This window comes from Pseudophryne corroboree, chromosome 6, assembly GCF_028390025.1.
Source record: "Pseudophryne corroboree isolate aPseCor3 chromosome 6, aPseCor3.hap2, whole genome shotgun sequence".
In the NCBI taxonomy this organism is placed as follows: domain Eukaryota; kingdom Metazoa; phylum Chordata; class Amphibia; order Anura; family Myobatrachidae; genus Pseudophryne; species Pseudophryne corroboree.
The window spans coordinates 47,259,738-47,286,352 of record NC_086449.1 but is presented as its reverse complement, the minus strand read 5'-3'; the positions used below and the strand labels follow the sequence as shown (position 1 = coordinate 47,286,352).

Sequence of the window (26,615 nt, the reverse complement as noted above, 5' to 3'; positions counted from 1 at the left end):
CTGAGTACTAAGGACAATCCTGGCAGTGATCTACTTTCTAGTGCTGGCGTCCCCTCCAGGGGAAACCTCACAAAGGTTGCCCATCACTGCTATAAAATGATAGCTGGAAGCTGATTGGTTGGTTTCATACATGTCCCCCCCTCTATGTTCCCTCTAATCACTGGACACCACAGAACCCGGCGCAGCTAATAAGCGGTTCATTCACAGCAGCCAATAGGATTCCACGGAGGTGACGCCCCAACCAATAGCATGACAGAAGGGGCGGGACGAACCTCTGTGACTGACACGACCCAGCAGCCTATAGCCGGCGGCGGGCGTGTCTCCACGCTATGCTTAGAGCGTCAGCGGAAACAGCCAATAGCGGCGCGGCGCTGGTGCACGGAGAGCCAATAGGAAGCGGGAGACGGCGTCGGTCGGGTAGGCGAACAGAGACGGTCGGTCGGCGGATCACCGGCTGCGGCGGCAGAGTGGCTGGGTCGGCACGGGAGGGCTGAGCTCGTTCTCACATCAGCCTCCGGAGATCTACTCCCTGGCGCCATGACGTCAGCATCGACCAAGGTAACCGGGCACCCAGGGCGGCCGCTGATTTGCCGGGTGAAGTCATGTGACGCTTATTGTGAAACGGGGCTTGCCGGGAAATGTAGTTCTGTGAGATTGCCCTATATACACAGTGTGGGGGGGAATTCAATTGTTTGAAAAGTCGGTTGGGTGTCTATTTTATTCCTGTCTATTAGATAGGGAAAAACAGACTCCCAACTGACTTTTCAAACAATTGAATACGTGTGTGTGTGTGTTGCTAATATGAGGGCCCATTCATTATTCTCCTGTAGTTTATATCGATATGTATAAATAAATAATTAGATTAAAAAGAAATTATATAATTGTGTGTGTGTGTGAAAATAAACACAATAGGCGTGTGATTTTGATTTGTGTTGGCAGCAGAATTGTATTCTAGCGGTGTGCAATGAAACTCTGCATGGCCAGCGCCCGTATGTCTGCGTAGCCTGGTGTCACCATGGATCCAATGATGCATTTAATTTCTCTCTCTTTACCCAGGTCGGGGAGATCTTCTCAGCGGCCGGTGCCGCCTTCACGAAGCTGGGCGAGCTGACGATGCAGCTGCACCCGGTGACTGATTCCTCACCAGCGGGGTAATCGCCGCCTAGCGTCTATATACACCTGTGGCCTGCACACTCCTCTTCCACTATACACCCATACGCTTATTTTCTCCTATATGTACCCTTCCATCACTGCATGGCTCTTTCTCACCACTTCATCCTTCCCTGTTGCCAGGGTTACAGACGGATCATATTTTTGAACTTCTTCAGCAATTATAGATTGCATTTTTTTTTTACATGTTATTTTTGGTACACCTGGGGGGGGGGGGGGGGGGGGGTGATGTCCCACTAAAATCTGCACTTGACGGCCGCCTCACCACCTGCTGTGAACAAACCGCCCATTTCCACGGATGGAATACACATGCCACAGGGTTGCTTTGCAAGTTGCTCAGATGCGTGGCACCGCAATATCTGACGTTAGTGCTAGGTAAGCCTACAGCATGCCCGTGGAGTTCATTCAGTAGAACCATGCAGCGGGTCTGTCTCAGGGTTTCACCGCCCACCCTGTATGCGTCGGATGGTCGCCACCTGCTCGGAGATCTTTTAGCTCTTCACCCTTGGAGAAGTTTTGGTGATTCGTGTAGTATGTTCACACCTTTCATGTTCCATGAATATTTATTATTATTCAGGAGGATGAATTTAATAGCCTACGAGATGCAGGGACAGGAGCTATTCCAGAGAGTCTGCACGCATATGCAACAATCCTTTAAAAGGCCAAACCAGGTTTGTATTGCCTTTAAATAATTGCTGCTGTAAAAATACAGGGCAGACTCTCTGGAATTGCCCCCGTTCCTGCATCTCGAGGGCTATTACATAAGATCCTTGTCTTTCTTGCTACTCTACTCTTCATCTGCCTCCTTTGTCTTTTTCCCTGTTCTATACATTGTCTTCCATCCCTCCCTGTTCCATATAGGCCCTCATCCTGTATCTCCCTCTCCATGGCTCTATTCTCACTTCTTGTCGCCTGTTGTCTCCACATCACTCCTTGTACCCTCTCTCTCCTATGTTATATAATCCGCCTATTGTATCTCACATTCATAGATACATAGAATTTGACAGCAGATAAGAACGACTTGGCCCATCCACTTTGCCCATGTACACTTCCACACTTCCACACTAGTATGTTGTCGGGAGCCAGTCAACCAACCATTATATTTTTGGATTGTGGGAGAAAATTGGAGTACCCTGAGGAAACACACGCAATCAAGGGTAGATTATACAACTCCAGACAGTTAGGTCCGCGGTGGGAATCAAACCCATGACCTCAGTGCTGTGAGGCAGAAATGCTAACCATTACACAATCCGTACTGTAATTCCATGGCTCTGTTCTCACCCCTGGTTCCCTGTGTCTCTTCATCTCTCCGTGTACCATCATTCTTCTATGTGATATAACCTTCCTATTGCATCTCACACCCCATGGCTCTATTCTCACCCCTGGTTTCCTGTTGTGTCTCCCCAGGGCCCGCTGGACAGACACTGAGATTCAGATGTTGCATGCAGCTGTCAGACGCTTCGGGGAGGACTTAAATCAGATCAGCTCAGTAATAAAGGAGAGGACAGTGTAAGGAGAGTGAGAGGGGTGGGAGTATGGAGGGCAGAGATTCTTCAAAAAATGTTTATAGTGAAATAAAGACAGTGGTTTGACATTTGCTCCATTTGCCTCAGTGTTTGCCTCTTGCTTCTGTACCTGAGTCTCACACACCTTACCACCTCTTTATCCTACACCTGCCCTATGTAGCCTCCTCCATCTCCTTCATAAACTGACATCTTACTTTGTCCCATGACAGTGCACAGATTAAGTTTGCTGTGAAGCGAAAGATCTATGATGACAGCGGAGTTCCCCTGTCATGTGACTCCCCCCGGAAAGTGGTAAAGAAGGTTGTACCAGTGTCCTCCTCTGTCCCTTCTGTCATCACCGTGTCTGCACCCCAGGTGGTCAGCGGGACGACCCTTCCTGAGGGGTCTCAGGGAGCCATGAGGAAACGCAAGTCATCTGGTAAGAGTAGTGGCTGTGACATGGAAGAGGATCTGGGGCAGGGGGGTACGGGTTTTGGTGTGTCAATGTGCTGTAAGGCTCTCTTCTCTCAACCACTCTTGTTCCAGCAGATGTAACTCTCAGTGCTCTTAATGACTCGGATGCAAACAGCGACCTGGTGGACATTGAGGGTTTGGGCGACAGGAGCACAGTGAAAAAACTCAACTTTGATCAGGGTGCGAAATCTCGGCTCAATCCATCTTCTGTATTTGTTTTTTTTTTTTTTTTTTTTAAATCTTCATTCTTTTTATCCCTTCATAGTGCATCCGTCTCTTTCACCTCCCCCCACATTATATCTGTTCTAATTTCCTCCCCTACACTTTGTGCTCGTCCTCCAATGTCTTTTTACTTTTTTTTTTTTCCCACGATTCCTTCTCCATCAAAGTCTAACCATCATTCACCTGTCCCTACATTAATTACTAATCCTCCTTTCCCTTTTCACTGCCAAATATATTTTTTTAATTACCCCTGATTCTCTTAATACCCCCAAATCTTCTTCCTCTCCCCTCCAAACTTTTTCTTTTCCCTCTACTCTGCTTCCCCATTCTCCTTTCTCAGGCACTGTTCCACTCCACATTCTTCTTTCCCTCTCCCGTGCTTCCCCCCCATTCTCCTTTCTCATGCGCTGCTCCACCACATGTTCTTCTTTCCCTCTCCCCTGCTTACCCCATTCTCCTTTCTCAGGCACTGCTCCACCCCACATTCTTCTTTCCCTCTCCCCTGCTTACCCCCATTCTCCTTTCTCATGCGCTGCTCCACCACATGTTCTTCTTTCCCTCTCCCCTGCTTACCCCATTCTCCTTTCTCAGGCACTGCTCCACCCCACATTCTTCTTTCCCTCTCCCTTGCTTCCCCCCCATTCTCCTTTCTCATGCGCTGCTCCACCACACATTCTTCTTTCCCTCTCCCCTGCTTACCCCCATTCTCCTTTCTCAGGCACTGCTCCACCCCACATTCTTCTTTCCCTCTCCCCTGCTTACCCCCATTCTCCTTTCTCATGCGCTGCTCCACCACACATTCTTCTTTCCCTCTCCCCTGCTTACCCCCATTCTCCTTTCTCAGGCACTGCTCCACCCCACATTCTTCTTTCCCTCTCCCCTGCTTACCCCCATTCTCCTTTCTCATGCGCTGCTCCACCACATGTTCTTCTTTCCCTCTCCCCTGCTTACCCCATTCTCCTTTCTCAGGCACTGCTCCACCCCACATTCTTCTTTCCCTCTCCCCTGCTTACCCCCATTCTCCTTTTTCATGCGCTGCTCCACCACACGTTCTTCTTTCCCTCTCCCCTGCTTTACCCCCATTCTCCTTTTTCAGGCACTGCTCCACCACACGTTCTTCTTTCCCTCTCCCCTGCTTACCCCATTCTCCTTTTCTCATGCGCTGTTCCACCCCCATGTTCTTCTTTCCCTCCACTCCGCCTCCCCATTCTCCTTTCTCATGCGCTGTTCCACCCCCATGTTCTTCTTTCCCTCCACTCCGCCTCCCCATTCTCCTTTCTCAGGCACTGCTCCACCCCACATTCTTCTTTCCCTCTCCCCTGCTTACCCCCATTCTCCTTTCTCATGCGCTGCTCCACCACATGTTCTTCTTTCCCTCTCCCCTGCTTACCCCATTCTCCTTTCTCAGGCACTGCTCCACCCCACATTCTTCTTTCCCTCTCCCCTGCTTACCCCCATTCTCCTTTCTCATGCGCTGCTCCACCACATGTTCTTCTTTCCCTCTCCCCTGCTTACCCCATTCTCCTTTCTCAGGCACTGCTCCACCCCACATTCTTCTTTCCCTCTCCCTTGCTTCCCCCCCATTCTCCTTTCTCATGCGCTGCTCCACCACACATTCTTCTTTCCCTCTCCCCTGCTTACCCCCATTCTCCTTTCTCAGGCACTGCTCCACCCCACATTCTTCTTTCCCTCTCCCCTGCTTACCCCCATTCTCCTTTCTCATGCGCTGCTCCACCACATGTTCTTCTTTCCCTCTCCCCTGCTTACCCCATTCTCCTTTCTCAGGCACTGCTCCACCCCACATTCTTCTTTCCCTCTCCCCTGCTTCCCCCCCATTCTCCTTTCTCATGCGCTGCTCCACCCCACATTCTTCTTTCCCTCTCCCCTGCTTACCCCCATTCTCCTTTCTCATGCGCTGCTCCACCACATGTTCTTCTTTCCCTCTCCCCTGCTTACCCCATTCTCCTTTCTCAGGCACTGCTCCACCCCACATTCTTCTTTCCCTCTCCCCTGCTTACCCCCATTCTCCTTTTTCAGGCACTGCTCCACCACACGTTCTTCTTTCCCTCTCCCGTGCTTCCCCCCCATTCTCCTTTCTCATGCGCTGCTCCACCACACGTTCTTCTTTCCCTCTCCCCTGCTTACCCCCATTCTCCTTTCTCATGCGCTGCTCCACCACACGTTCTTCTTTCCCTCTCCCCTGCTTACCCCCATTCTCCTTTTTCAGGCACTGCTCCACCACACGTTCTTCTTTCCCTCTCCCCTGCTTACCCCATTCTCCTTTTCTCATGCGCTGTTCCACCCCCATGTTCTTCTTTCCCTCCACTCCGCCTCCCCATTCTCCTTTCTCTATCGTCCTAAGTGGATGCTGGGGTTCCTGAAAGGACCATGGGGAATAGCGGCTCCGCAGGAGACAGGGCACAAAAGTAAAGCTTTTACAGGTCAGGTGGTGTGTACTGGCTCCTCCCCCTATGACCCTCCTCCAGACTCCAGTTAGATTTTTGTGCCCGGCCGAGAAGGGTGCAATTCTAGGTGGCTCTCATAAAGAGCTGCTTAGAGAGTTTAGCTTAGGTTTTTTATTTTACAGTGATTCCTGCTGGCAACAGGATCACTGCAACGAGGGACAGAGGGGAGAAGAAGTGAACTCACCTGCGTGCAGGATGGATTGGCTTCTTGGCTACTGGACATGAAGCTCCAGAGGGACGATCACAGGTACAGCCTGGATGGTCACCGGAGCCACGCCGCCGGCCCCCTCACAGATGCTGAAGCAAGAAGAGGTCCAGAATCGGCGGCTGAAGACTCCTGCAGTCTTCTTAAGGTAGCGCACAGCACTGCAGCTGTGCGCCATTTTCCTCTCAGCACACTTCACACGGCAGTCACTGAGGGTGCAGGGCGCTGGGGGGGGGGCGCCCTGGGAGGCAAATGAAAACCTTTAAAAAGGCTAAAAATACCTCACATATAGCCCCAGAGGCTATATGGAGATATTTACCCCTGCCTAAATGTACTAAATAGCGGGAGACGAGCCCGCCGAAAAAGGGGCGGGGCCTATCTCCTCAGCACACGGCGCCATTTTCTGTCACAGCTCCGCTGGTCAGGAAGGCTCCCAGGTCTCTCCCCTGCACTGCACTACAGAAACAGGGTATAACAGAGAGGGGGGGCAGAATAAATGGCAATATATTAATATAAAAGCAGCTATAAGGGAGCACTTAATCATAAGGCTATCCCTGTCATATATAGCGCTTTTTGGTGTGTGCTGGCAGACTCTCCCTCTGTCTCCCCAAAGGGCTAGTGGGTCCTGTCTTCGTATAGAGCATTCCCTGTGTGTCTGCTGTGTGTCGGTACGTGTGTGTCGACATGTATGAGGACGTTATTGGTGTGGAGGCGGAGCAATTGCCAAATATGAGGATGTCACCTCCTAGGGGGTCGACACCAGAATGGATGCCTTTATTTGTGGAATTACGGGATAGCGTCAACTCGCTTAAGCAGTCGTTTGCCGACATGAGGCGGCCGGACACTCAATTAGTGTCTGTCCAGGCGCCTCAAACACCGTCAGGGGCTGTAAAACGTCCCTTGCCTCAGTCGGTCGACACAGACCCAGACACAGGCACTGATTCCGGTGGTGAAGGTGACGAATCAACCGTATTTTCCAGTAGGGCCACACGTTATATGATTTTGGCAATAAAGGAGATGTTACATTTAGCTGATACTACAGGTACCACTAAACAGGGTATTATGTGGGGGTGAAAAAACTACCAGTAGTTTTTACCGAATCAGAAGAATTAAATGACGTGTGTGATGAAGCGTGGGGTGCCCCGATAAAAAACTGCTAATTTCAAAGAAGTTATTGGCTTTATACCCTTTCCCGCCAGAGGTTAGGGAGCGCTGGGAAACACCTCCTAGGGTGGACAAAGCGCTAACACGCTTATCAAAACAAGTGGCGTTACCCTCTCCTGAGACGGACGCACTTAAAGATCCATCAGATAGGAGGATGGAAAATATCCAAAAAGGTATATACACACATGCAGGTGTTATACTACGACCAGCTATTGCGACTGCCTGGATGTGCAGTGCTGGGGTAGTTTGGTCAGAGTCCCTGATCGAAAATATTGATACCCTGGACAGGGACAATATTTTACTGTCGTTAGAACAAATAAAGGATGCATTTCTTTATATGCGTGATGCACAGAGAGATATCTGCACACTGGCATCACGGGTAAGTGCTATGTCCATTTCGGCCAGAAGAGCTTTATGGACACGACAGTGGACAGGCGATGCGTAGAGGAGTTATTTGAGGTCGGTCTATCGGATTTGGTGGCCACGGCTACGGCCGGGAAATCCACCTTTTCTACCTCAAGTCACTCCCCAACAGAAAAAGGCACCGACCTTTCAACCGCAGCCCTTTCGTTCCTTTAAAAATAAGAGAGCAAAGGGCTATTCATATCTGCCACGAGGCAGAGGACGAGGGAAGAGACAGCAACAGGCAGCTCCTTCCCAGGAACAGAAGCCCTCCCCGGCTTCTACAAAAGCCTCAGCATGACGCTGGGGCTTCGCAAGCGGACTCGGGGGCGGTAGGCGGTCGTCTCAAAAATTACAGCGCGCAGTGGGCTCACTCGCAGGTAAATCCCTGGATCCTGCAGATAATATCTCAGGGGTACAGGTTGAAATTAGAGACAGAGCCACCTCGCCGTTTCCTGAAGTCTGCTTTACCAACGTCCCCCTCAGAAAGGGAGACGGTTTTGGAAGCCATTCACAAGCTGTATTCTCAGCAGGTGATAGTCAAGGTACCTCTTCTACAACAAGGGAAGGGGTATTATTCCACTCTATTTGTGGTACCGAAGCCGGATGGCTCGGTAAGGCCTATTCTAAATCTGAAGTCCTTGAACCTATACATAAAGAAGTTCAAGTTCAAGATGGAGTCACTCAGAGCAGTGATAGCGAACCTGGAAGAAGGGGACTTTATGGTATCCTTGGACATCAAGGATGCGTATCTCCACGTTCCAATTACCCCTCACACCAGGGGTACCTCAGTTTCGTTGTACAAAACTGTCACTATCAGTTTCAGACGCTGCCGTTTGGTTTGTCCACGGCACCTCGGGTCTTTACAAAGGTAATGGCCGAGATAATATTTCTTCTTCGAAGAAAAGGCGTATTAATTATCCCATACTTGGACGATCTCCTAATAAGGGCAAGGTCCAGAGAACAGCTAGAGATGGGTTTAGCACTATCTCAAGAGGTGCTAAAGCAGCACGGATGGATTCTGAATATTCCAAAATCCCAATTAATGCCGACAACTCGTCTGCTGTTCCTGGGGATGATTCTGGACACAGTTCAGAAAAAGGTTTTTCTTCCCGAAGAAAAAGCCAAGGAGTTATCTGACCTGGTCAGGAACCTCCTAAAACCAGGAAAGGTGTCTGTACATCAATGCACAAGAGTCCTGGGAAAAAATGGTAGCTTCTTACGAAGCAATCCCTTTCGGCAGATTCCATGCAAAGGGATCTGTTGGACAAATGGTCAGGGTCGCATCTTCTGATGCACCTGCGGATAACCCTGTCGCCGAGGACAAGGGTATCCCTTCTGTGGTGGTTGCAGGAGGCTCATCTATTGGAGGGCCGCAGATTCGGCATACAGGATTGGATCCTGGTGACCACGGATGCCAGCCTGAGAGGCTGGGGAGCAGTCACACAGGGAAGAAATTTCCAGGGAGTGTGGTCGAGCCTGAAAAAGTCTCTTCACATAAGCATTCTGGAACTAAGAGCAATCTACAATGCTCTAAGCCAGGCGGAACCTCTGCTTCAAGGAAGACCGGTGTTGATCCAGTCGGACAACATCACGGCAGTCGCCCATGTAAACAGACAGGGCGGCACAAGAAGCAGGAGGGCAATGGCAGAAGCTGCCAGGATCCTTCGCTGGGCGGAGAATCACGTGATAGCACTGTCAGCAGTATTCATCCCGGGCGTGGACAACTGGGAAGCAGACTTCCTCAGCAGACACGACCTTCACCCGGGAGAGTGGGGACTTCATCCAGAAGTTTTCCACATGCTATTAAACCGTTGGGTAAAACCAATGGTGGACATGATGGCGTCTCGCCTCAACAAAACACTGGACAGGTATTGCGCCAGGTCAAGAGATCCGCAGGCAATAGCTGTGGACGCGCTGGTAACACCTTGGGTGTACCAGTCGGTATATGTGTTTCCTCCTCTGCCTCTCATACCAAAGGTATTGAGGATTATACGGCAAAGAGGAGTAAGACTAGTGGCTCCGGATTGGCCAAGAAGGACTTGGTACCCGGAACTTCAAGAGATGGTCACGGACGATCCGTGGCCTCTACTTCTGAGAAGGGACCTGCTTCAGCAGGGTCCTTGTCTTTTTCAAGACTTACCGCGGCTGCGTTTGACGGCATGGCGTTGAATGCCAGATCCTAAAAGGAAAAGGCATTCCAGAAGAAGTCATTCCTACCTTGATAAAGGCAAGGAAGGAAGTCACCGCGAAGCATTATCGCCGTATTTGGCGAAAATATGTTGCGTGGTGCGAGCAGCGGAGTGCTCCGATGGAGGAATTTCAACTGGGTCGTTTTCCTACATTTCCTGCAATCAGGATTGTCTATGGGTCTCAAATTGGGATCTATTAAGGTTCAAATTTCGGCCCTATCAATATTCTTCCACAAAGAATTGGCCTCAGTCCCTGAGGTCCAGATTTTTATCAAAGGAGTACTGCATATACAGCCTCCTGTGGTGCCTAAGGTGGCACCGTGGGATCTAAATGTAGTTTTAGATTTCCTCAAATCCAATTGGTTTGAACCACTAAAGAATGTGGATTTGAAATATCTCACATGGAAAGTGACTATGTTACTGGCCCTGGCTTCGGCCGGGAGAGTATCTGAACTGGCGGCTTTGTCTTATAAAAGCCCTTATTTAATTTTCCATTCGACATAGGGCAGAGCTGCGGACGCGTCCGCATTTTCTCCCTAAGGTGGTATCAGCGTTTCACCTGAACCAGCCTATTGTAGTGCCTGCGGCTACAGACGACTTGAAGGACTCCAAGTTGTTGGACGTTGTCAGAGCCTTAAAAATATACATTTAAAGGACGGCTGGAGTCAGAAAATCTGACTCGCTGTTTATACTGTATGCACCCAAAAAGTTGGGTGCACCTGCTTCTAAGCAGTCGATTGCTCGTTGGTTTTGTAACAAAATTCAACTTGTACATTCTGTGGCAGGCCTGCCACAGCCTAAATCTGTTAAGGCCCATTCCGCAAGGAAGGTGGGCTCATCTTGGGCGGCTGCCCGAGGGGTCTCGGCATTACAACTCTGCCGAGCAGCTACGTGGTCAGGGGAGAACACGTTTGTAAATTTTTACAAATTTGATACCCTGGCAAAGGAGGACCTGGAGTTCTCTCATTCGGTGCTGCAGAGTCATCCGCACTCTCCCGCCCGTTTGGGAGCTTTGGTATAATCCCCATGGTCCTTTCAGGAACCCCAGCATCCACTTAGGACGATAGAGAAAATAAGAATTTACTTACCGATAATTCTATTTCTCGGAGTCCGTAGTGGATGCTGGGCGCCCATCCCAAGTGCGGATTATCTGCAATACTTGTACATAGTTATTGTTAACTAATTCGGGTTATTGTTTAGGAAGCCATCTTTCAGAGGCTCCTCTGTTATCATACTGTTAACTGGGTTTAGATCACAAGTTGTACGGTGTGATTGGTGTGGCTGGTATGAGTCTTACCCGGGATTCAAAATCCTCCCTTATTGTGTACGCTCGTCCGGGCACAGTACCTAACTGGAGTCTGGAGGAGGGTCATAGGGGGAGGAGCCAGTACACACCACCTGACCTGTAAAAGCTTTACTTTTGTGCCCTGTCTCCTGCGGAGCCGCTATTCCCCATGGTCCTTTCAGGAACCCCAGCATCCACTACGGACTCCGAGAAATAGAATTATCGGTAAGTAAATTCTTATTTTCTCATGCGCTGTTCCACCCCCATGTTCTTCTTTCCCTCCACTCCGCCTCCCCATTCTCCTTTCTCATGCGCTGCTCCACCCCACATTCTTATTCCCTCTCCCCTGCTCCCCCCCATTCTCCTTTCTCATATGCTGCTCCACCCCACATTCTTTTTTTACCTCTCCTCACCTTACACCATTGTCCTTTCCCTGTCTGTTTCCCCCCATATTACCTTTTTCCTCTCATGTGCCCCCCCCCCCCCTATCTGCACCCTCCCATCAACACCCCATCTGTTCTTTGTTTTTGCTTTTCCCCTTCCATTCTCATAGATCCCACCATCTGTTCTTCATCCTCTCTCCTACATACATACACTGTTATACTTTCCGTTCCTCTCCTCCCTCCCCCTACATTCTCCTATCCCTATCCTTCGCTCCTCTATTCTCCTTTCCCTCTCTTCCATCCCCTTCCATTCTCCTTCTATTTGCCAATCCTCTGATCCCTCTATTTTCCTTTCCCTGTCCTGCACCCACACTTCTGTTCTCCTTTCCCTCTCATTCACTGACTCTTTTGTCTCCTTTACTTCTCTTCCATTGCCCCATCCCAAGTCCCTCTTTCCCTTTCCTCCGCTGCTTTCACTTTCTTCCTCTCCTCCTTTCTATCTACTCCACACCTTTCGTTCTTTTTCCTCTGTTCTTTCCCTATGTTCTCCTTTCCCTCTCTTCCATCCCCTTCTCTTTTTTTCCTTTTCCTCACCTGCGCTCAACCCCATGTTCTCGTTTACTCTTTCCTCTGACTCCCATTATCTTTTCCCTTCCTCTACACACCATCCGTTCTTTCCCTTTCTTTTACCCCCCTGCCATTCTTTTCACTCTCCTCCACCCCAAATTCTTATTTCCCTTTGTTCCTTACCATTTCCATTCTTCTTCGTCTGCAACTCCACCACATTCTTTCTTCTTGCTTCCTCTTTCATTCTCTTGCCCAAAACTGATTATTTCTGTTTTCTCTGCTCCTTTCCCTTTTTTCCTCTCCCTTTACCCACCTCTGCTCACAGGTTACATTTTCCTGCACCTTACCCTCCTCCCTTCTATTCTCTTTTTCTCCTCTGCTCTCCACCCCCATTTTCATTTTCCTTCTCTTCCACTCCCCCCACTATCCTTTCCCTTCATATTCTTCTTTCCCTCTCCTTCGTTTCCCCACCCCAAATTCTTATTTCCCCTTCCTTTCTTTTTTCGCCATTTCTACTCACCCTTTTTATTCTCTTCTCTCTCTCCTCTGTCCCCCCCCCCCCCCCCAATTCCGCTGCTTTTGCCCTTATTACCTATTCTCTTGTTCCTCCTCTCTCCTGAGGAACCCTGTTCTCCTTTCCCACTCCTCTTCGGATATCACTTTCCAAATCCCCTTTCCATTGTAGCCTTTCTCCTAATCCTGTTTATTCCTTTCTCCATTTCAGATAGTCTAAATTTGGACTCCAGTTTTATTATGAACTCCAGTGACCTCCCTCTGTTATCTCGCTGACGGCCCGCCCGTGCTGCGCCCACCACCTGTCCATTAGCTTGTACATATGAAGTTTTTTCCCATCCTGCTCATTCCCTGTCAGAACATCTCTGCTACTGAGAATACCGGCACTGTGTCACGTCCAGTATCAGCCCCAGGAGACCAATGACCCATACGCCCTGTGACCTCTGACACTGATATTGTGATGGCAGTTTTCATTTCTTTTTTTTTTAAATAAAGTTATTAAAATGTCAAACAGTTATGCGTGGTTTCCATTCATCCGGCCATGTTGATTTTCCCCAACGCCCTGAAGCAGCACAAACAGAACTGGCAGATGTATCCGCAAGTGCCCTGCCAATATCTGTGTGCTGCTAAGGGGAGACGGGCACTGGTGAGGTCTGTGCTGCTAGCAGTAGGCTGTTGCTTCCCATGTTGAAGATTGGCAATGCCAGTTTGCATAAGAGCACTGTGAGAACTTACGTCATTTATGCGTGTATCCCTCTAGGCTGAAGGTAATTCATAAAAATGCTAATTAATAAAGTGGAGGTAATTAAACAAAATTAAGACACTGGCAGCCTTACTGACAGACCTGGGCCACATTCAGGGTTAGGAATAGACACAATTAAGTCGTGAAGATGGAGGTGGGGGGCAAAATTAAGCCATGCAGACAGATGTTAGGAGACGTTTCCCAGCTCAACTCTAAATCACAGCGTAACAATAAAGCCGCCCTTTGTGTGCCACACGCTGTCAGCGTGTGCCCTGCACGCATCAGAAAAATGACATTTGCACCCCCCTCCCCCTTGTATTGCATAGTAGTTCACCCAGGTATAAATTTGCACCATCGATTTGCTTATAGGGGGTACATAACATCGTCAGAGCCTCCGTTTTGTTGGCCTTTGTACATGGTATGAGCACTGTCCGTGGTAAAGCCAATTTATGTGCCTACGTATATCTTGTTCTATAAGGATTGGCCGCATGTAAGCGCATAAGCATTGCAAATATCTGCACTATGTAAAAACACTAGTATATAATTAATTATATACACTCCCATTGTCCTATATAAATAGATGCCAGGATGTGTGTACGGTTATATTAGTTGTAGTATTAATGCATGGATATACAGTAGGTGTGAGAGAGAACAGCTCGGGGCTGTTGCAGTTCATTGTATATTTTGTGACACAGCAAGAAAGGGAGAAAACGTCACACAATACAGGTTACAGGCATTGTACTATTGTTACAGACAAGCCGTGCCTTAATTATGCTTTTCATTGCAATATGTTAACATCCCGTTATAATAAGCAGCCCCCCCCCCCCATCGCCTGTCTGGCAAAGGCCAAATGCCTATCTGTAGCATAGCTACAGCCAGTACCTAGCGGTGCAGTATATAGACCCAGGCACCCCACTGTAAATATACTCCTCTACACAGTGACGACGAGGAGAAGGGTGGCACAACCCGAAACTGTCATGTGTGCAGCAACATGTGAGAAGGAGCTATGGATGCCGAAAAATATGGATGTGGGTTCCATTTGTGTATAAAATAGTGTTTGTCCCGTTTTTAAAAGTATGCAGATTAATGGAGTAAGATTGCAAGCTCCTTGACCCAGGTTACTTGTTGTGCACACCGAAAGATTGTTGGGGTGTGGTGGGGAGAAGAGAAAGAAATAATAGGGGAAAGCGTTTAGACAGCAGAACAAAGAAGGTAGCCCCCCCACCCCCCCACGCACCCATCCCTTACCCTCCTTTTCTACAAAGCACCTTCTAAGAATTTTGCTCACCCCATTTTTGCCTAGCCTCGACACCCGTCTGCTTTGCTCACTTACCTTGCAGTACACCCCAGGTGTATAATTAATTTGGGAGACTTGTTTCCCAGCGCCCCCCCCCCCCACCCACCCACCTCTCTGCGCATCCTCTCTCACAGACTCATCTGACAAGCACCCATACGACACTTGCACTCTCCTGTGCACCCCAATATTTCGGGCTATCCACCTGGGGGGGCAGCTTAGGGCGTCTCCCCCGACCCCCTCACCCTCTGTAGAGAAGTTGCGTCCAAAGCCTGAGCTCTCTCTCCCTTTCTCTCTTTCTCAGCAGAAAACTCTCTCCTCTCCCCCCACACAAGTTTCTACACTTAAATCAAATGCGTTTGGCTTGACAGAAAAATCCCCAAAAAATTGGGAGCGTAGGGAAAGGGAAGAGGGGCGCCGAGCCCAAATTTAGTGTCTCTAGGAGAAACGGGGCGCAAGATAAAAATAGGGAATTAAGGGGAACGTTTGAGGCCCGAAGTTAACTAGTCTGACTCGTGTTTTGACTTTGTGCCAAAAGACAGCTAGAGGAAGAAAGGGAGGGAGGGGGAGAGCGGAGGGGATAGACGGCAGGAGAGAAAGTTGGAATAAAAAAGTAAATGAGAAGGAAGAAAGAACGATAGAAAACTAGAGAAATGGACTGGGGGAAACAGAATAGGGATGTGGAGAAGTAAACGGCGACATTTCCTCATACATAAAGTAAAATAAAGGAGGGAGCGTGACAGGGAAGTAATAGAAGGAGATGGTGGTATGAGTTGGGTTTAAAGCTACAAACTACATTGTTATTCACATCACTTTGTAGTTGTAGTTCAATATGGAAGCCAAGTGTTAAAATTGGCTTTTTTAATGACAAACTGCAAATGTGTAAGAACTCCTAGCAACCAATGAGCACATGTGAGGCAGTGAGAGTAAATGATCTGCTGCTACACATGTCAGCACTTCTGCACTTGGATAAATGAGCGTCAGTTTGTTTTGTTTCCTTTAATGTCTATATAACATCGCTAAAGTCTTGCATTATCCACCAAGTATTCTCACACACTGACCATCCAGAGCTCTCACTGACCATCCAGTACTCTTGCTGACCATCCAACACTTTATCTGACCAGGAAGCACTCTCACAGTCCATCCAATGCTCTCACTGACCATTGAGCACTCTTGCAGTCCATCCAATGCTATCACTGATCAGGCAGCACACTCATTGACCATGAAACATTCTCATTGACCATCCAACACTCACATTCAATGCTTTCACTGACCATCCAGCACACTCACTGACCATCCAGTACTCTCACTGACCACCCAACATTCATTGACTATCAAATACTCTCATTGACCTTCCAGCTCTATCAGTAACTATCCAATGCTCTCACATACTGCCCATCCAACTTTCTCAGTGACTTTCCAGTACTCTCACTGGCCATTCAGCCCCTCACAGTCAATCCAATGCTCTCACTGACCATTGAGCACTCTTGCAGCTCATCCAATACTATCACCGATCAGGCAGCACACTCATTGACCATGAAGCATTCTCACTGTCAAGGCAGCACTCTCATTGACCATCCAACACTCACATTTAATGCTTTCACTGACCATCCAGCACACTCACTGACCATGCAGTACTCTCACTGACCACCCAATATTCATTGACTATCCTGCACACTCTCATTGACCTGCCAACACTATCAGTAACTATCCAGTGCCCTTATATACTGGCCATCCAACTTTCTCAGTGACATTCCAGTACTCTCACTAGCCATTCAGCACCCTCATTCACCATCCAGTGCTGTCACTGACCATTCATTGTTCTCACTGACCATCAAATACTCTCCCTGACCACCCAGCACTCGCACATACCATCTAATGTTGTCACAGACTGAGCATCCAGTACTCTCGCTGACAAACCGTTGCTCTCACTGATTATCCAGCACTCTCATTGGTCTTTCAGTGCTTTCAATGACCATCCAAAACTCTCACTTGACCAATCTACACTTTCAATCCTCTGACATCTAATGCTCTCCCTGACCATCCAGCGCTCTTACTGACCATCCAGCAGTCTTACTCACCATGCAGCACTCATACGGACCGTAAAGCACTCTCAATGGCCATCCAGCATTCTCACTTACTATCTAGCACTCACTAACGATCCAGCACTCTCCCTGACCATCCAACACTCTCACTGACCATCCAGCAGTCTCACGCACCATGCAGCACTCTCACTGACCATCCAACAGTCTCACTAACCATCCAATAGTCTCACTGACCATCAGTGCTCTAACTGACATCCAATGCCCACACTGATCATCCAGCAATCTTACTGACCATCCAACCATCCAGCACTCTTATTGGCCTTCTAGTTCTTTCACTGACTATCCTGCACTCTCACTGACCGCACTCTCATTGAGCATCCAGCACTCTCAATCACCATCCCGCACTCTCACTGACCATCCAGCACTCTCACTAACCATCCAACAGTCTCACTGACCATCCAACCATCCAGCACTTTTATTGGCCTTCTAGTACTTTCACTTACTATCCCGTACTCTCACTGACTATCCTGCACTCTCACTGGCCATCCAGTGCCCTCACTTATCATCCACCACTCATTGATCTTGCAAGGTGTCACCACCCAATGCTCTCACACACTGGCCAATCAATACTCTTACTGACCATCAATGCTCTCGTTATGTTAATCCAATACACTCACTGACTATCCAATGCCTTAAATGACCATCCATGCTCTCTCTGACTAGCCAGCAGTCTTACTGACCATCTAACTCTCTCAATGACATCCAACACTCTCACTGACCGTACAGTGTTTTCACACACTGACCATATAACACTCTCTCTGACATCCAGTGCTCTTACTGACCATACAACACTCACTGACATCCAGCACTCTCAGTGACCATACAATGCTTTCATACATTGGCTATACAACACTCTCACTGAATACCTAACATTCTCACTGAACATCTAACACTCTCACTGACCATACAGCACTCTCACTGACATCCAGTGCTCTCACACACAGATCATCCAACACTCTCAATTACACCCACATCCAATAGTTTCACAGATTGCCCATCCAATGCGCTGACTAACCATCCATACTTGCTTTCATGCATCAAATATTTCACTAACCATGCAATGCTGTCACGACCATCCAGCACTCTCACAGACCATCCATCACCCTCACTGACCATCCAGCACTCTCACTTACCAAGCAGTACTCTCAATGGCCATCCAACCCCCTCACTGACCATCCATCACTCTCACTAACCATACAGTACTCTCAATGGCCGTCCAGTACTCTCAATGACCATCCAGCACTCTTACTAACCATATAGTACTCTCAATGACCATCCAACACTCTCACTGATTATCCAAAACTCTCACTGACCATCCAGCACTCTCACTCACCATGCAGCACTCTCACTGAACATCCAGCACTCTCACTCACCATGCAGCACTCTCACTGACCATGCAATGTTTTCATACACTCACCATACAACACTCTCAATGACCTTACAGTGGTTACTCTGTCCATCCAAGCTTCTCATACACTGTCCTCTATTTCTGATCTTCACTTTCCACTAAACATTCTCTTTCACTATCCAATGCAAACATCTTTTAAAGCAGACCTGTTCGCATGACACAGTGCTGCCGTTTCTTGGGCAGAACTAAGTAGCCTGGCTTGGTAGAAACTATTACCACATGTGGCGGAGCCTTGGAGATGTCGTTGGTTCCATGCTAACAGACTGAATGCAAACTGATGCAGTCTAGAACAGGGAAGACTCCACTGCTTCTAGGTGACAGATCCAATTTAATATCATATGCTACTCCGTTTCTCATTTACTGTTCTGCTGTCCATCCAGCAAGCTGTCTGTCCCTCTTGCTGACTGTCCATCTACCATTCTCGCTGCCCAGCTACGTTTGTCCAATATCTACCCTACATTCTGGCTGTCTTTGTCCACCCAGCCAACATTCTCAGTCACTGTCACTCCAGCTCATTGTCCATCCAACCGAAGCCTTATCTATCTCAACTGGCATTCCTGCTCACTGTCTTATGAGGTCCATCCTACTCTTGCTTACTTGTAATCTGTGCCGTCCTTGATGATCTACAGTATCTTGCCGTACTTCTATGTCCATCTCTTTTTAATCACTTTTTACTGATGCAGTGTCTTTATTCCTATATGAGTGCTGTAATACCCGGCTACGTACAGGGCCTCTACTCTTTTGCTCCGTGCTTTACTCTATTCATTAGTATTGAGGCTTGAGGCTGCCCTATGGTTTCATCAATTAATGCCCCCCAAATTGGTGATTTTTCCACTTAACATAACTCTTTGTCAAAAACCTCTTCCTATATTGCATGCGTCCCGATTATCATCGCTCAGAGATGCAGTGCCGAATCGGACACATTGCCTGAGAATTTCAGTGGGTATTCCAGGGAGGTAACAGTGGGGGTGGCAAAATACCACAGGGCTGTAAACTTTTAAACTACATTTATATAAAATGACTCGGGGGCCACAGAGGATTTAGGGCCTAAATGAGACCTGCAGAGTTCTGCGACCAGATAGCCGCAGCCCGTAGAGAGTGAAAATCCGCCTCTTGCAAGGGTACGAATGCATGTGTACACCGTGCGAAAATTCCACCAGACAGCGGACATTTGCAAATCCGTTTGCAACTCAACGTCAAATGATTTTTCCACTGTGTGCAGTCTGTGTGAAGCCCAGGACTATACTCCTACAGTGCGATGAGAACAGGCTGATCGGAGTCGGAGCTGATGTCACACACTCACCCTGAAAACGCTTGGGAACGCCTAATATGCTATTCTGCTGTAAATAATAAGGGTGTTATAAAATAAGCCATCTTAACTAAAACCTGTGCCCTACACCCAGGAGCTTACAATCTACTCCATTAATGTTAATGTAAGTTCAGAGGCATAGGCTGCCCAGTCCTGTTACCATGGAAACTAGTCTTTGTTATGGAGCAAGGTGTCTGATTGGTTGCTAACGGTGACTACACCCTGCAGATTTGCACCTGTGTTATTAATAGCCTTCACTGTTTATTGCGACAGGGTATAAATTATGCGGCTGTGACAGCTCCACGACTGTAAAATCTTTGAAAACGCTTCTGTCATTATCTATTATTTTTATTTTGGCATTTGCAAAAATATTATTATTTTATAGATTTTTTTTCCTGTGCTGTAGTATTATTTTTGGCCATGAGTTTTTCGTTTCCTTTTTTTTACTCCTTCACACATAGGCCTGCATACGTCCGCACTGAGAGACAGAGGCCTGTTCTCCCCCTTTCCCAGCATGCTCGCTGCACAATATGGGTGTCTATATAAATGTATATAGAGCGATTAAGCCTGCCCTCCCCCTCTGTGCATGTGCGGCGAATCTGCTGCTCTCACTCACAAAATGGATTTACTCTGTTAGGGAGAGAGAAAGGAGGGAGGGGAAGGAGGCGGAGGGTTTTTCCCCCCAGACTCCCACCCAATGCAGGAATGGTGCCTGTACACTGACATGGACATAGGCACACACACACACGTCCACAAAGGCACACCCTGCCACAGATAAACAGAGACACACGTATGTAGGCAGCACGTATTGCCGCTAGGCCCAAGGAATAAACAAACTTTATGCTTTGTATTGTATACAATTGCATTTTGGTTTATTTTGGTTTATTGCACACATATATATATATATATATATATATATATATATATAAAAAAAGCTGGAATCCTTTGGAAATATTTTTTACCAGCAATGTTACAAAACTTTACTGGCGGCCAACACTGGTTACTGACAGCCAGCAGCGGTTACTGACACTTTCCAGTGTTATCCTGTGACAAGGTCTCTCCAAAGGAAACAAAAAAATTAGTAGGAATAAGAAGAAGGAGAGTACCTGGCGCTCAGGGACTGTAAATGCCCAAAAAATCACTTTGTGTGCTCGGACCTGAATTTGCGCAAAGCCCAGCAGGCTGCAGAAATATAAGGGCAGCAGGCTGCTCTGTTTTTGGTCTCTTGATAAATAGGGGCCCCATAGGCAGTCTCCGTCCAGGGCCCCCCTTCTCTCTCTCCAGCTGGCAGCATAGTCTCTGAGCGATAGTAGACTTTAGTGCTGCGGTGCGCCATTTTCCCGGCGATCCCGCTATTGTGCATGCGCAAAATGGTGGAACAATGTCTGACATTTTCCCACTGATTTTGCAGGGCCGCCTCAGTGTACGCAGGACTCCGGAGAGATAAGTACTGAAGAAATTAGTGCAGTAAGTGTGGTGTGGGCCCCTTACGGACTCGAGGGGCCAGCGAGCACCGCACTGCATCCATTATAGATACACCACTGTTAATAATGTTTGACTTAATCAGACCAAACGACATGAACAATAATTGTACATAGCCTGAAAATGGCTGAAAAATGGTCTGGTCTTCCTGACCGCTATTCAGCCGATTGCAGACAGCGTGCCTAATTCAGAGGTGGATGATTCCATATGCAGGTGGTGTGCAAAAATATGTGTATGTATATACAGTATATATATATATATATATATATATATATATGGATATTCAATTGTTTGAAAAGTCAGTTGGGTGTCTGTTTTTTCCTATCTAATAGACAGGAAAAAACAGACAGCCAACTGACTTTTCAAACATTTGAATCCCCCCCATAGAGTCCAAGCTGTCCGGCACTCAGGTTCACAGGTGATTTAATTGCTGCGGTGCCTTCCTGGTGAAAGATCAACGTTCACTAAACATCCAATGCATCGATAGCGGCACTCAGCAGTCTGAAGCAGTGACTTTAAATGAACATCAGTTTATTGTGCCAACATGTTTCGGGGAATGTCCCACATCCTCAGGGCCAGATAAACAGGTTACAAAAGAACACCAACATATATAGCACACAAAACAGGATCCTAAGTGCTCTAACCGTACTCACCTGCTGCATGGCGCGACCACCCGCCAGCACGCCCGGCCCGCTTCCGCGCCGCTCGGCCATGAAGTCACTGTGCGCCGTAATGCAGGGGAGTAGCCATGGCAACCAACGTACATCTCTGGACACCACGGCCTCAAGCTGTGAAAAGACATACTCCTAAATACACAAATACACCTTATACTGGACATTCTAATCAGACTTAAATGAGGAAAGAATTGTTAGACAGAGGAAGCCCACCATCTGTCAGCTCAGTCAAAGCGTCTTATATCCAAATAGTGTATCTATGCAACTATCATCAACGCCTTCATGTTCTGTCTAAACCCCAGTGTAATATCCCAGGTAATATACTATAGACCACAGTTTCTCAAACTCGGTCCTCAGGACCCCACACGGTTCATGTTTTGCAGGTCACCTGTAGATTTTTAAAATGTGGCAGTTGGTGATACACAGAGCAGCTGCTGGGTGACATGGAAAACGTGAACTGTGTGGGGTCCCTAGGACTGAGTTTGAGAACCACTGCTATAGACGTTACATAGATGACCTGCTGGTGTTTTGGCAGGGTTCGAGGGAAGATCTCATCCTGCTCCTGTGACAATCACAATGACACACACCATGTAGTTAAGATCACATATGCTTTAGATGAGCTCACTATTAATTATCTGGATGTGACCATTACACGTAAGAGTAAGGAAATTGCCACTTCTATATATGTCAAACCCACCGACAGGAATACCTTGTTGAGTCACCAGAGCTTTCACCCGGTGGCTTCCCAAAAGGGGTTACCGTACTCGCAGTTTCTGCGAGTGCGTCGAATCACCTCGGACCCCGATTAAACTATTGTAGCATTAGACAACATGTTTATGAGATTTGCAGAATGTGGCTACCCCATTAGGGAATTGCAATTATCTAAATTATCTAAAACTCGAGTTTTGAACCTGACATGGGATCAAATATTAACCCAAGGTCAGGAACACTGATTTGGCCAATAAGAGATTGACATGGGTCAATAAATATACCACTGCAACAACACGAACAGTTAAGTGGGCTAAACAGATGTAGCCTATAATAAGAACATACGCAGCACTGTCTGGTTTGGCTGACACTAGCTTACTGCCCAGCTTCACATGTGGTAGGAACATAGGAGACCATGTTGTGAAATTAGATGTCACCAATATGATTAGGACATAGTTGCCTACCCTCCCTTATCCTGCGGGAGACTCCCTGAAATAGCAGAAATCTCCCTGACTCCCTGAATAGTCCAGCAATCTCCCTGATCGCACCTTAACCCCCATTATATAGCTGACTGTTACATTCTTGGGGGAGAAAGAGAAATCAGAGATACATACATTCAAATGGGATCATCAGCGCCATTTCCCTGCATTGTCTATGAAGTGCAATGATCCCTATGGTTACGGTATCCGGACTCCAGGTCACCACTTAGGTCAACACCAATTGGTCGACACACCTTATGTCGGCACCAGAAATAGGTCGACATGGGCAAAAGGTTGACATGAACAAGGTCGATGTGGAAAAAGGTCGACATGAGTTTTTCACCCTTTTTTCATTTTTTAAAGTTTTTTATGCTTTACGATCCACGTGGACTACAATTGGGAACGGTAACCTGTGCGGAGCGCAGCTGTACTGGAGCACACCATACGAGGGGCCACGGTACACTAATTGGGGTGAAAGTCACATTACGAAGAAAACGAAACAAAACAAAAAAAACAGAAAAAAAACTCACGTCAACCATTTTCCATGTCGACCTTTTGTCCATGTCGACCTTTTGTCCCTGTCGACCTATTTATGGCGTCGACCTAAGGTGAGTCAGCCAATTGGTATTGACCAGCGGTGCAAGTATGCGGGTACGCTCGGGTACGGAGTTCCCCGTAAGAATTTGGCAGCGGGTACGCAGTACCACCTGCCACACACTTTGCCATTACCACAATTATAATGTGCCACAAAGCAACAAGACCATGGTGCTTGGCAGCATGACGGCTCCTCCCACTTTGTCAGGGTTACAGGGACTGCGACAGTGGCTGTGTTTTCCTGTTATAATGGAGGCATTACTATATATTGTTATTAAATTGGGGGCCTTACTATATATTTCTATTATACTGGAGGTATCACTATATATTTCTATTATACTGGAGGTATCACTATATATTTCTATTATACTGGAGGTATTACTATATATTTCTATTATACTGGAGGTATCACTATATATTTCTATTATACTGGAGGCATTACTATATATTTCTATTATACTGGAGGTATCACTATATATTTCTATTATACTGGAGGCATTACTATATATTTCTATTATACTGGAGGCATTACTATATATTTCTATTATACTAGAAGTATTACTATATATTTCTATTATACTGGAGGCATTACTATATATTTCTATTATACTAGAAGTATTACTATATATTTCTATTATACTGGAGGCATTACTATATATTTCTATTATACTGGAGGTATCACTATATATTTCTATTATACTGGAGGTATCACTATATATTTCTATTATACTGGAGGTATCACTATATATTTCTATTATACTGGAGGTATCACTATATATTTCTATTATACTGGAGGCATTACTATATATTTCTATTATACTGGAGGTATCACTATATATTTCTATTATACTGGAGGTATCACTATATATTTCTATTATACTGGAGGCATTACTATATATTTCTATTATACTGGAGGTATCACTATATATTTCTATTATACTGGAGGCATTACTATATATTTCTATTATACTGGAGGTATCACTATATATTTCTATTATACTGGAGGTATCACTATATATTTCTATTATACTGGAGGCATTACTATATATTTCTATTATACTGGAGGTATCACTATATATTTCTATTATACTGGAGGTATCACTATATATTTCTATTATACTGGAGGCATTACTATATATTTCTATTATACTGGAGGTATCACTATATATTTCTATTATACTGGAGGTATCACTATATATTTCTATTGTAATGGAGGCATTACTATATATTGTTATTAAATTGGGGGCATTACTATATATTTCTATTATACTGGAGGTATTACTATATATTTTTAGCCTTTATTCCAGATTACCCCCCAAAAATGGGCTGTCGTGTGGCCACGCTGCTAGTATCATGTAGCCACTCCCACTAGCAGCATGTGATCACGCCCCCTCACAATACATGACCACGCCCATTTTCGGCACTCAGTACCGCTAAGAAAATATTGCTACTTGCACCACTGGTGTCGACCTAATTGGTGTCGACCTGGAATCCCAGACCCATGGTTACATGCATTTTAAATAATGTTTCTTGTGGCCACTTACAGTATATGGAACCTCTTGTAAAACACAATACACAAACAAATCCTGCAAAATATCAGTGTCTTTTCATTAACAAGTAGATATTACTAACTTTGGGGCTCGTTTACATTAGGATGTAAGTCATTTTCATGACATGCCTCTCAGATGTAGCAGTACACGTCTGCGCTGATAGATGCTACTTTCACATCTCCCTGAAATGCTTTTTCGAAAGTAGGCAAGGTTAGATTAGGAGGAAGGAAACCCACTTTTTAAGACAGAAAAATGGTTGCTGTGGAGAGTGCTACTCTCCGTTTCCCTCCGGCGCGGCGGCTAGTTTCCAGCTTAGAGAGACTTGCATCCGTTAGGCTTCAAGCCCCTCCAATCACGTCGCAGCATTTTGAATGGCGCCCCAAGCGCGAGCAAATCGGGGCTCACGCATTGGTAGCCAATGGGGAGAAACCTCAGCGAGCCAATCAGGGCTCGCCGCGTCATTGCTCCACCCGCTCCCAGCGTCATATAAGAGACGCTGCAGAGCGGGAGAAGTCAGTCTGGCGCCAGACGCGGATGGAAGAAGAGCTCCTGAGGAAGAAAGAAGACAGAGAGATGGCGTAGGCGGTGGCGGCGGCGACGGCGGAGACTGTGACGGCGAGGAAGAAGAGGAGGAAGACGTCAGCGGAAGAAGACACCCAGCGGCAGCAGTCTGGCGGAGAGTGCTGCAGCGTGCGGGAAGCAAAAGAGCTAACGAAGCTCCCCGCTGCAGCCTCTCCCACCGTGACGGGTAAGCGGCCGTGGGCCACTTACACTTACATTTAACCTACCCTAGAGCACCAGGGACAGGCATTAGGCCTGCGGGGACAACCAGGCCCTCCCAGCCTGTGCCTACAATAGTCAGGCCTCTCGGCCTGTGCCCACAGTTCAGGCCTCCTGGCCTGTGACCCCCATAACCAGGCCTCTCAGCCTGTGGCCCCCATAACCAGGCCTCTCGGCCTGTGGCCCCCATAACCAGGCCTACCGGCCTGTGGCCCCCGCAGCCAGGCCTCCGGCCTGCGCCTCACCCAGGCCACCGGCCTGCGCCACCCACGGTATCTTATAGGGCCTGGGGTCGTATTGTACAGAACGGCCCAGACGGGTTTTGCGGGCAGTGGGTCCGTACGGCAGCTCCCGGAGGACACTCGTCAAGCCGGGTGTGAGAAACCGGCAGGTCACACGCATTGTACAGTACAAGGGATTGGAGAGGGCGTGGAGTAACGTTCCCATCCCACGCACCTCAACTTCCCGTTAGTCTGGAGTGGACGACTGTCCATAACAGACCCCCATTCGCGTCCTCCGTAAAGAGGGGAAGGAAGTGGCCAACGACCAGTACGCGGTAAGTGGAGTTGGTCATTCGGGATTAACCTTTGGGGTCGGGGTATTATTCCACTGACTTGTTGTGTAGTGATTGTGATTGGTTAGTCCAGTCTCTGCTAGCCAGAAACAGAAACAGCAGTCTCAGTTGTTAATGTTAATTTGTTCAAGCAGGCGTAGTTAGGCTGTCAATGTTGTTAGTCGTTAGAGTAGCCTGCAGTTAGGGAGGCTGTTCTTCTTACCCCAACAGAAGCAGAGAGGTGCGACTATCAAGGTGACCAGTGAGCCAGGTGTGAGTATCGCTCTGTGTCCATTTGTTATCGTCCCCATATACCGGTTAGGGGTTTTGCTCATGGACATGAGGACTCCCTTCACCACACTATGCGCGAGAGTGCGCGTGTGTGAGAAT

The 26,615-nt window shown here is 47.4% G+C and overlaps 1 protein-coding gene across 4 annotated transcripts; it reads left to right on the top strand.

Annotated features, from left to right (window-relative positions):
* The first annotated feature begins 318 nt into the window (after positions 1 to 318).
* Positions 319 to 13,058, top strand: C6H17orf49 (chromosome 6 C17orf49 homolog). Of its 4 annotated transcripts, none has more exons than XM_063930951.1 (6): positions 319 to 558; positions 1,057 to 1,151; positions 2,578 to 2,679; positions 2,906 to 3,114; positions 3,225 to 3,329; positions 12,759 to 13,058. In XM_063930951.1, exons 1-6 carry the CDS (start codon positions 538 to 540, stop codon positions 12,821 to 12,823), a joined length of 597 nt encoding a protein of 198 aa, XP_063787021.1. In that variant the 5' UTR covers positions 319 to 537; the 3' UTR covers positions 12,824 to 13,058. The 4 variants fall into 4 exon arrangements, with proteins under 4 accessions (XP_063787021.1, XP_063787020.1, XP_063787023.1 ...); XM_063930950.1 differs by having other exon boundaries at positions 3,222 to 3,329; XM_063930953.1 differs by lacking the exon at positions 2,578 to 2,679 and having other exon boundaries at positions 321 to 558.
* The last annotated feature ends 13,557 nt before the right edge of the window (positions 13,059 to 26,615 follow it).

Bases quoted from the DNA above. Each gene is read 5' to 3' on its own strand.
- C6H17orf49 (XM_063930950.1), top strand. From the start codon at position 538: ATGACGTCAGCATCGACCAAG. The intron at 2,680-2,905 runs GTAAGGAGAGTG...GTCCCATGACAG, and splicing joins GTAATAAAGGAGAGGACAGT to TGCACAGATTAAGTTTGCTG. The intron at 3,115-3,221 runs GTAAGAGTAGTG...CTCTTGTTCCAG, and splicing joins GAGGAAACGCAAGTCATCTG to CAGATGTAACTCTCAGTGCT.